This window comes from Belonocnema kinseyi, chromosome 4 (genome assembly GCF_010883055.1).
Source record: "Belonocnema kinseyi isolate 2016_QV_RU_SX_M_011 chromosome 4, B_treatae_v1, whole genome shotgun sequence".
NCBI lineage: Eukaryota > Metazoa > Arthropoda > Insecta > Hymenoptera > Cynipidae > Belonocnema > Belonocnema kinseyi.
This window is the reverse complement of record NC_046660.1, coordinates 88,114,212-88,125,836: the sequence shown is the minus strand read 5'-3', so window position 1 is coordinate 88,125,836 and position 11,625 is coordinate 88,114,212. Positions and strand designations below refer to the sequence as shown.

The following is an 11,625-nucleotide window of genomic DNA, read 5'->3' as shown; positions in this document are numbered from 1 at the left end:
ATTTTTTTAAATTATTTTAAGATATCAAAAATCTTCTTCATAAGATACACGAAAATTGAAAGTTCTAAATTTATATTTCAGAAAAAAGTATTAAAAATATTTTCAATCCCATATTTTTTGAACGTACCAGTTGGAATTAAATTAATTTGAAATATATACTATACATTTTAGAATTCGAAACAATGAAATAAAGAGTTCATTCATCCAAGACAGTTAATTATAGATATTTTTAAAGAAATTAGAAGGAATTAAATAAATGTACATTTAGTCTTATTTTTCGAACACAGAATAATTCAGAGTCGTTGCCGCAGCTATGGAAACTGCAGGGAGTTAAATTTCTGAAAAATGTAATACTCTCTTGTGGATTAGAGGTCGTACGGAAGAATCAGGTTTTAAATATGATAGAAGAATGTCCATGTTTATGCTGAAATCGGAATTTCACAATTCTTTTCAGTTTAAAAACAAGTTCATTAATTTCTTTGTCTTGGAAACCTCGTATATCGAGTTATTTAAAAATAATAAAAAAAAGATTACTAAAATTGATTGAAAAGGCAGAAATAATTCAAGAAACCCTTTCTAATGCGTGAACATCTTACAGAATTCACACCTCAGTTTTTCAAAGGATCTCCATGTTTTGAGCCCCCCTGAAGTCTAAAATCAAGTTTTGACTATGGCGTCTTTCTGCCTGTCCCTCCGCAAACATCTTTAAGTATCTTCTCTGAGAATGTTGATATTCGTTGTTGGCTTTAGGTTTCGGTAAATTGGAAATAAAAAAATTGCTTCAAACATTTTGGCACATAATTGTAACCATCGCCAGTGAATATTATCGAATCTGTAGAAATTACATAGTTTCTTATAGGAATGCAATTTACAGTTAAAAGTATTATTCTTTGATTAATATCACAGTTCTAAAATTATATAAATTAACAAAAAAATATCGGTTTTCAAAAAGTAAAATTTACTCAATTTGCTAGTCGCATTACAAATTATTTATGTGATAGTAAATTTTTTTCCCAATCACACTGTGGTAAAAACATAAAATTATCAAAAATTTGTCGTTTAATAATGCTTCAAACATTCTCTAAAAAATTGTGTATAGCGACATACATTTCATGCAAACATTAATCCTATAGTAAAAAAAGAAAGTTGTAAAAAAAATTGTAGTCAAAATAAGTATTCAAATCAGAGAGAAATTCAAATATTCTTTTTAAAAAATACAAATTCCGTTTGATGTACACATTTACAGTGTAATAAGAATACATATTATTGAGAAATATTGTATAGTTCAAAAAATTCTTTACATTTTTTTATAGCGACGTAAATTATTTGATGAAACACTTTTCCTTTAATTCCTTGTATAACAAATTTTTATTGTTAAATTATAATGTACTGCGTTTTTTGTTATCACTATAAATTATAAATAATGATAACAAATTATAAATAATTAAAATAAAATGTAAATGAGAAATAATTTTTAATCCATAATATTAAAATGTTATATAAATATCTTCAGGATTGTGAGAATTTAGAAAACTACAAACGTCAAACGTGGTCATTTAAAATTTAAATCCACTAAGAAGCTATTGCGCATGCGCAGTGTGCACTAACACACGTGTATTTCTCCCACTTTCCCCCAATGCCAAAAACCGCACCCAGTAGCGTGTTTTGTTACGACAAACTGCATTCCCTGCATTCTGTAGTCAACAAAACAAAAGTATCAAAGTTATTATTACCATTTCGCGGCTAAAATTTAAAATTTGAGAAATTATCATGCTAATAAATTACAAATTTAAGTGTCCAATAAACAAATTGAAAGGCAGCGGTTGATTACAATTCATACAGAAATCTCACTGTAACCGAATCTAACCTCAAACTTATGCTGTTCCTGATGTTATACGGAATTATAATGAGCTGACTCAGACTTTCATTGTTCGCTCTGCAACCATGCAACGTCTTTCTATTCTCGTTTTATGTTTCTAATAAGAGTGAAGTCCGGAAATAAATCACGATGTTTCTGCTATGGATTTTTGTCCTTTTTGGAGTTCAAAATTTACTCGGATTGGAGTACCTGGGCTGTTACAAAAGCACCGAATCTGACTCTGAATTAAGTGTATTAAGTTCTAAGGATTTTGGTACACCCTCTGGTTGCATTGAAGAATGTCGATCACATTACTATACGTAAGTACTCACTTTAAGGTATAACATTCCGGCCAGAATACTCTTCAAGAAATTGCATTCTTTTTTACTATCCACGATTCACCAACAATTTCTAATTTTTTAAAATTAAATTTTTGTCGTCCCTTCATCTTATAATATGAATTTTTATTCAATATTAGGATGTCTACTCACTTATAAAACCTGAAATTGCCAGAGTATTGTTATATATCTGAAAATGACAGTTTTTCAAATGCTTACTTTTTTTAAATGTAATGTTTGGTACAAACATAAACAATGTTTTTTCATTTGTAAAAGTAACTTTATAGTCTGTTTATATTACTGAATTTATATTGATTTAAATAAAAATCCTCTTCATCATTTTCTCTAATTTCTGGAAAATAGATTTCATTCCAAATGTTAGTACGTTACATATCATCAGATTATCGCCACTGAATTTAAAGTATGAAGATAAAATAGAAATTTGTTCGAATTATTATTCAAATTTATGAACTTTAGATGCAAAGTCAGGAAGTGATTAATTATGTTTTTAGCATTATTAATTTGTTTGATTATTGAATTTTGATAATAATTAATATATGTAAGAATATCCTGCAATCATTTGCGAAAGCTTCCTCAATTCCTGAAAAATGAGAGCATTAACAAGTGACTGACCTATCATAAAATTAATTTCACAATAAAAAAATTAGTTAATTTTATGTATGAATAGTATGTGTAATTTTTACTATTCAGGTACTATTTACAAGGACAGAAAAAAAACATTAGGGGCTGATGCAGATGAGGGAATTCGAGAAAGTCAGGGAATTTAAAGCAGGCCAGGGAATATCAGCAAATTTTCGATAAGTTGAAGTTAATTTTAGTATTTTGTTAAAAATGCAACAGTTCTATTAAAAAGTCATTCTTTTTGGGTTGAAAATTCAACTTCTTAGTTGAAAGTAAAACTACTTTTTTACATTCTAATCAGAGAAGGTATTAGATTTGTGTAAAATTTCACCCCCCCCCCCTCCCAGGTTTTGTTAAATGTCCATTTTTTTAGACCCCCTGAATCCGAAAAACAGGTTTTTACGAATGGACATGTATGTATGTTTGCCTGTGCGCACGATAACTTGTGAAAAAATTATTCTATTAGTTTGGCCTTTGGTACACTCTTTTTGTGTCTTAAGCTACAGATAAAGTTCGCTAGCCAGTCATTTTTATTAAAAATTCAAAAAGTAGTTCATTTTGAATATTTTTAAGACCACTTTTTTCAAAACTAAAAGTTCTGTCTACGGATATTTATAGTATTCAAAAAGACGAACAATTTATCCTTATGACTTTTTTCACAAAACCAAAAATTATCAGAGATATAACATCTAAAAAATTCCCAAAAACACGAAAAAAACATTTTAGGCCAAATAACGCACGATATGAAAAAAAACCAAGAGAAGAAAAATATTGCTTTTTGAATGCCTTACAAGGTTATCATAACAACTTTTTGAATTTTTTTGAAAAATCGTAAATTCAAATTTTGGCAGCATAAAGAATAATGTAAAATCCACAAATTACATTTTTCGGTATAACTGCAAAATGCCTTAAAAGATGAGTAGAAAAAAATTGTGCATTTGAATCAATCCGAAAAAAAAGTTTTTACGAATAAGTATGTCTGAGTGTACGTCTGTATTCCTGTGTGCACGATTACTTTTGAAAAAAGTAATCTATTAGATTGGCCTTTGGTACACTCTTTTAGTGTCCTAAACCGAAGCTCAAGTTCGTTAGCGAGCAATTTGAGATAAAAATTTTAAAATGTAGGGCATTTTGAATATTTTTGAGACCATTTTTTTCAAAATTCAAAAATTCTCTGTACGGATATTCATAGTGTTCAAAAAGATGAACAATGTATCCTAACGACTTTTTTCATCAAACTAAAAATTACCAGAGTTATAGCATTTACAAAACTCTATAAAGCACGAAAATGAATATTTTAAGCCAAATAACGCAAGATATGAAAAAAAGTCGAGAGAAGAAACATGTTGATTTTGAATGCCCTACAAGTTTATCATAACAACTGGTTGAGTTTCGGTAGGAAATTCAATTATAATGCATGTGTAACTTTTAAATTGTAAATGTGCAAATTCAGTGTTTGAAAAAAACGGCAAAAGTTGCAATAAAATGTTTAATAACAAAAAGCTTTTTTTAAGAATGTGCATTTTTTAAACTAGACAATGAAACTACGTGTGTTTTAATGCCAATGCATGTTATGAATGAGCTTTAACAAAAAAGATTTCACAATCACCAAAATAGTGTTGTCGATGCTTTGACCTTTAGTTTTAAAAAGTCTGTGCACAAGTGTGAGGAATATACAAAGACCTAGCGCGTAGCACGAGGTAAATACATTATCGAGCGCGAAGCGCGAGATAAATATAATATCGAGCGCGAAAATTAACAGTCGTGCGCAGTAGGTGCGCTCATACTTGAAAGTTATTATTGAAAGATATTATTTTTTACTGAAAATTTAACTATTCCATGTTTAGATGACAATTTATCTTCTTTAGTTGAATATTCAACTACATAAAAATTTGTCTTTAGTGGTAGCAAATTAATCTTTTTGGTTGCAAATTTATGTTTTTGGTTCAAAATTTATTTCCTTGATTGGAAATTAGTTTTTTATTCAGTAAAAATTAATTTTTTAACTAAAAATATGACTATTCCATTTTTTGTCGAAAATTGATTTTATTTGCATAGAAATTCAATCTTCTCGGTTGAAAATTCATTTTATTTCGTTGAAAATTTTTTATATGGTTTTTATTTATTTTCCTAACATTTTAACTGTTCTATTGCTTTCTCATAGCCATAGAGGACGTTTTGTAATGGTAACATTTTCGAAATTTTTTATTTCTTCTAATCAAACGTTCCTCAATTTAAAAATGGCTAATACAATTAATTGTCCGGACGTGTGTGTGTGTGGATATCACACTTTTTTGTCAACACCGATAATTTGAACAAGGTTTCGGATAAATTTATGAAATTTGTAGGACTTAATTTCACCACTAATATCTTGAAACTGATCGAAGAATTAAACAAATATATTTATTGAATTTTTTAAAACTTATTAATGTTTTAAAAATCGGTTTTTTAACGTAAAACTTTTTTCTTCAACATTATTCAGGGTTAATGCAAGAATAAAAAAAGATTCTTTGGTTTGAGACGAATCAATGTACCTATAATATTAATACATGTTATTAAAGAGTAAAGAAGTTATAGTGATTTATATTATTATATTAAAAATCGATTTTTATAGCAAAAATTTTCTTATTCTTATAATTTAATGTTCTTTTTGGCATAATTAAATTGTCTATGATTGAAAATTAAAATATTTTTTGGTGGAAATATAAACTATTCTACTTTTAATTGAAAATTAACTGTTTTATTGAAATTCTCAAAGATTCATCACTTTGGTTGAAAATTCAACTATTTTCTTGAAAATTCCCTTTTTCGTAGTTTAAAGTTATTTTTTTACACGAAAAATTTAATTCTTTCATTTTTGTTTTAAAACATATGCTTTTGAATTAAAAACTGAACTATTTGATTGAAAATTTAATGTATTTTACGTATGTCTTACGTCAATTATGAACCGCTATAAAATTCTGTAGGACTGTTGTCACTAAAAGTGTTAAAAATAAATGTAAAAACAAATATTTATGCATGAATATTCTTGATCTTCTAGGTGTAAGGTCGTTTTTATACCTAAAAAAATTGTAGGACGGTTATGGTAAATGAAAAGTTGATCAAAGAATTGTATGCATATTCCGATTTTCTATGTTAAGTACTTGCAGCTTAACCATTTGCAGATGTATCATAAATTTGGGTTATTCAAGTATTATGTAATTCTTCTAAAAAAAGTCTCCTTTTTCCTCTTTTCTCTTTAAATATACGATATTTGAAAATACAATACTTGTACTGTGCGAAAAAATCGCTGAAATTAGTCAGTGAACCCCTTTATTGATTAATAATTTAAGCAATTATAGCACTTAAATAAATTATTTATGAATAAACAATTTATCATTTACACGCTTCCAGTGCTGAACCATTAAAAATACTTTTAGAAAAACTAGAAGCTGAAACATTTTAAATCATGTTGAAAATGTGAAAACTGGAGACAGAAGTTATTATCCAACATAAAATGGAAACAGTTACAAAATATATAGTACTATTTAAATAAGTATTAGAAGGTTAAAGCTTATTAGTTGAAATTCACAAAGTTAAATACCTAATTAAAAAATGAAACATTCCAAATTTATCAACGGCAATGTTAAATGTTCTAACTTGAGCAATTTTTAAATTGAGTTTAAGAGCACTGAAGAGTAGTGAGAGGGAAAGCTAAGTGAGAGGGAAAAACTTGTGGGTTGGCATTCGACAAAAGTATTCAGCTGAACCAAAGAAACGGTTTATTAATTTGATTTTTCGGGAAAAAACTTTTGTCGTGATTTAGGTTTTTTGCGATTTTAGAATGTTATAAACACCGCAAGAGAGAAGGAATCCAAAAAACATGTTTTTGTACATTTTCAAAAAATTCTAAATACGGCAGAATTAAAAAAAATTGTAATGGTAAATTTAACAACGAGCATGGAAGATGTTACTCGATTACAATTTTTTTTCTTTACTTATTTTGGATGTCGACCCACAGTTTTTCTCTGATTTTTTTATATCAGTGTGAATGCATTTCAAACGCCCTAAGTAATATTCAGTTTAAAAAAATAAATTTTATAATGGCAGAAGTCATTGAAAAATAATTGAAAATAATTGAAAAATTTAGCTTTTCTTATAAAAAGATTGTTTTGTTCTTGTTGATATGTAAACATATTTTTTAAAATATTAAAACCTGAATATTTTCATTTTACAAAAAGATCAAATATAGAAATGGTGAAATCCGATATTTTAGATCTCATAATTTATTGGACAAATTTTAATTCCAGGTTCGCCGGATTGATGGCAGGTCAAAAATGTTACTGCGGCAGCACCTACGGAAGAAGTGGCTTGTCTGAAAATTGCACAATGCCTTGTTTTAACAATGCAACCTCAATGTGTGGATCATATAACGCTATGAGTATTTACGCAACTGGCCAAAAAGGTATTTCTTTGAACAAAAACAAATTCCTTTCTTTTATTAATCAATTACTGGTCAATAATAAAAACTAATAATGTACCAGGTCCAAGTCCACCTAGAAGAGTAGAAGCATTCCATGAGGGAGCTGGAGCTCTCCTTGTAACCTGGCAGCCTCCCGACAACCCAAACGGAAATCTAACATCTTACACTGTCCGGGCAGTAGCAATCGAAACCCACGCATTTAATCCTCTTCCTCTAGTCGAAATTCAAATAGAAGGTGGCTTCTCAAACAGCACAGTTCTCACAGGTCTCCAATCTGGAACCAAATACAACATCTCCATCACCGCAAAAAACTTAAAAGGAACCAGTGATCCCGCTTTTGCGACTGGTTGGACCCTAATAGGTCCTCCAAACAAACCCGTGACTCCAAAAGTACTAAAAAAGAGCGGCAACACATTGGTAATTCAACTGACCGAGGGCAGCAGTGAAAATGGTCCAATCACTTTTTACCAAGTAGTTGTCGTCCAGCCTGGCGTTATTCCCCCATCAGGGTATAATATTGCTTATCCAAGTTACACCCAGACAAATGAAGACGATGTAGGATACTACGTAACTGCTGAATTCGACGCCTCCGACTTTCCCAAATACCAAAAATTCGTAGTCGGAGATGGACAAAACATAGGTGGCTACTACAATGCTCCACTTAAAGAAGACTCTATCCTTCCTCAAGTAGGATTGGTTCTCGTGTCAAGAAATCGAGATAGTGCACAATACAGTTATTCCGATTTGACGAATAATCTTTACGATCACAGAGAAGCTTCATTGCAAACGAACACTGCGAGAACAGTTCTTTGGCTAGGCATTGGGGTCGTGGGTTCACTTTTGCTCGTAGCGGTTCTCGCTCTCTTTGTTTTAAGACGTAGAACCAAACAAAGAATGCAGAAGCCATCTGAGCAGCAGGAACTGACACTACAAGGTCCAATGTATGAAGTAGATAACGCGGCTTATATTCCCGACGATTTTCCCGAGAAGGTGAATCACTATCAGGAATTGAAAAGAAAAGTCTGGAGCATTCCGAGGAATTTTATAAACTTTGATTTGGAGGCTATCCGGCGTGGTCGATATGGAACCGTTCATCGTGGCGTTGTTCAGAAAGAGGGTCATCAGATTCCCGTTAGTGTTCAGTGTATTTCCGACACTTCAATGAAAAAGTCGAAAAAGGAAAAAATGCTGAGAGAGTTGGATGTTTGCATTAAAGTTGGATCGATGGAGTATTTGGTCGATCTCGTTGGCACTTGCGAGACGCAGGATACACTCTACGTTGTCATGGAAATGCCTCCGCAAACTTTGAAGAATAAACTCCTGGCTTCTAGATCCGGGGAGATATTTCCCAGTGAACATTTTCTGAGGATTGGGGCTGCGATTGCGAGAGCTCTGAAGTATTTAGAGGAAAAAGAGGTCGTCCATACTCATCTTTGTGCGAGAAGTGTGGGGATTTATGGGGATCTTACTCCAAAAGTTATGGGCCATGGGATTGGTGTATATGCGTTGGAGGATTTTAAGTATGCGAGATGGACGGCTGTTGAATGCTTTGAGAGCAAGAAGAAACACCAACCTGCTGTTGTCTGGGCCTTTGGAGTTGTTCTGTGGGAAATTCTGTCATTGGGAGCAACTCCATATGCGCATTGTCCGCTCGATAGCGATGTTGAACAGGCTCTGCAAAGAGGAGAGAGGCTGAAGCAGTTGGAGGATGTTCCTGATCCTGTTTATGAAGTTATGCTTTCTTGCTGGGATGCTGATGATCACGAGCGACCGACTTTTGACGAACTTGCGCGACTGGTAAGGAAATTTAAGTTGAATTGAAGATATGAGAATGACAACTGGATAAAGGATCATCTATAAACTACACTGTCACTTTAGGGGTGGGGGGGGGGTCTCTCTCAAAAGCTTCAGTTGAAAACGGAATGGAGGGCGGGGCTCGCAATCAAAGTACTGCATTTTTCAATTTTTAGAATTTATAGAAATTTTTGTTTCTAAAAATACTTATGAATGGCCGGGAACTATAAGGGACTAACCCTTATTCGGAAAGCGTTTTGAAGAACTTTGTTGTTGGAATAAAAGTAGTAAAATTGAATTTGTTTACTTTATGAAAAAATACGACACTTAGGACAGATTGGACAATACAAAAGGGCAAAACAAATGAAAATTCAACTTTTTGGTTAAAAATTGTTGAATGAATTTAATAACAAAATTTTTCTTTATTGGTTTTAAATTAATCTTTTTGTTTAAAAATTCATTTTTAGTTGATAATTCAACTTTTTGGTTCAGAATTCTTGAATTTTGTTAGAAATTTGTTTTTTTTCTGTAGAAAATTAATCTTATTGTTTCATAATTCTTGTTTTTGGTTACAAATTTAATAACTATGTTTTAAAGTTGAGCTACTTTCTCAAAATAAAAAAAATAATTTCTCATAAAAATTCAACTTTTTGGTTTTGAAATCTTGAATTTTCGTCTTTTGTAGAAGTTTTGTTTAAAAATTCATCTTTGTCAATTGAAAATTAGACTTTTGGTTCAGAATTCTTGGATTAAAAAAAAAAATTTGTTAGGAACTTAATCCTTTTGTTCAAAAATTCATCTTATTGGTTAAAAATTTAACAACTATGTTTTAAAGCTTAACAACTTTCTTAAAAATTAAAAAAAAATTGTCTCATAAAAAATGAACATTTTGTTTCAGAATTCTTAAATTTTCTTCTTTTGTAGAAGTAAATTAATCACTTTGTTTAAAATTTCATCTTTTTTAGTTGAAAATTAAACTTTTTGGTTCAGAATTCTTGAATTTTGTTAAAAATTCTTTTTTCTCTATAGAAAAATAATATTTTTGTTTCAAAATGCTTATTTTTCAGTTGGAACTTAATTGTTTGGTTCAGAATTCTTGAATTTAAAAAAAAAGCGTTTTTTTCGGTAGAAAATCAGTCTTTTTGATCAAAAATTCATCTTATTGGTTCAAAATTTAACAACTATGTTTTAAAGCTGAACTACTTTATTATAAGTTTAAAAAAATGGTCTCAAAAAAATTCAACTTTTTGGTTGAGAATTCTTGAATTTTATTAAAATTCGTCTTTTAGAAGTAAATTAATCACTTTGTTTCAAAATTCATTTTTTGAGTTGAAAATTCAACTTTTTTTTTAATTCTTGAATTTGATTAAAAATTAATTTTTTTCCTTAGAACATTGATTGTTAATTTGTTAATTTTTACTTTGTTAATTTATAAAAAACGTGATTCAGAATTTCAGAGAAAAAAAACTTCATGTAATTTATCTATGGCCTCTAATTCTAGTGTTCTCAAGTGTATAATTTACAAATTAACTTATTTGTTAAAATATGAATTATACCGATGTAGACTCAATGCTCCTTCATGCATTTGTGTCGTTTTTAAAAATCACATTAACATAGTCTAATAAGGTAAAATTTTCATTCGAAAAAATATACTTTTTATGACTGATCTTTTAAGTTAAAAAGTAATTTTAAAAGTATTAACAAATATTTATTTTGTTCATTCTTAAAACGGTATTTTTGTAATAAAGGACTTTTTCAATAGAACGGAGTGAAAATTAAAAAATTGAAAATTCTTTAAAAATGTTGTAATGTCTTCAGTTGAGCTTTGTAATTTGAAAATTCAACAATATTTACCTGTGGCCCAAAAAATAATGGCGAATTTGTTCTAGTTTAAGTTTTTTTGTTGAGGAAACTATAAAAACTTATAAATGTGCAAATTTTTGTGCAAGTTAGAATTTTTTGAAAATATTTAAAAAAATGTGTTCTTAATTTTATTAATTGCAAATTTAAAGAGAAGTTTTAGCTGTTAAACCTGAAATTATTTCTGTTTGAATTGGAGAAACACTTCTTGATTTTATTATTGTGGGGAAAATGGGATTTTTTGTTATAAAACGGTATCTCCGATTTAAACTGAATTTTAAAGAAACGTGATTTTTGTACATTTTCAAAATTTGCACAAAAAAACTGATTGTTTCTTATTATCTCTCAAATGATTCTAATAATTAGGAGCATTTTTATTTTGACCTATTCCTAATTCAAACATCTAGCGTTTAAAGTTTCTAAATTTTTAACAAAATCTGATTTTTTAAATTTGTGAATTTAGCTGTTTTTAAATTGAAGCGTTATAAATTTTGAAAGTTTAAATATAAACATATGTATTTATACGATGAAAATGTTTTTTCAGATATAAATCTTAAACTATTTAAAATTTGAAATTTTACCGACGACGATCTTTCAAAATGTTCGGACAAGACTTTTTTCGAACTGTCTTATTTTAAAAGAAAATCATTTTTAGTACTATATTTCCTTTA

General features: G+C 29.5%; 1 protein-coding gene across 1 annotated transcript in view; it reads left to right on the top strand.

The window, feature by feature from the left end:
• Positions 1-1,645: 1,645 nt before the first annotated feature.
• The window catches only part of LOC117171255 (putative tyrosine-protein kinase Wsck), an 11,364-nt gene continuing 1,384 nt past the window's right edge, over positions 1,646-11,625 (top strand). Inside the window, exons 1-3 of the mRNA XM_033358375.1 lie at positions 1,646-2,178; positions 7,128-7,282; positions 7,362-9,097. Of these exons, the coding sequence (XP_033214266.1) occupies positions 2,009-2,178; positions 7,128-7,282; positions 7,362-9,097 (2,061 nt within the window). The 5' untranslated portion in view covers positions 1,646-2,008. The remainder of the gene's footprint in view (positions 2,179-7,127; positions 7,283-7,361; positions 9,098-11,625) is intronic.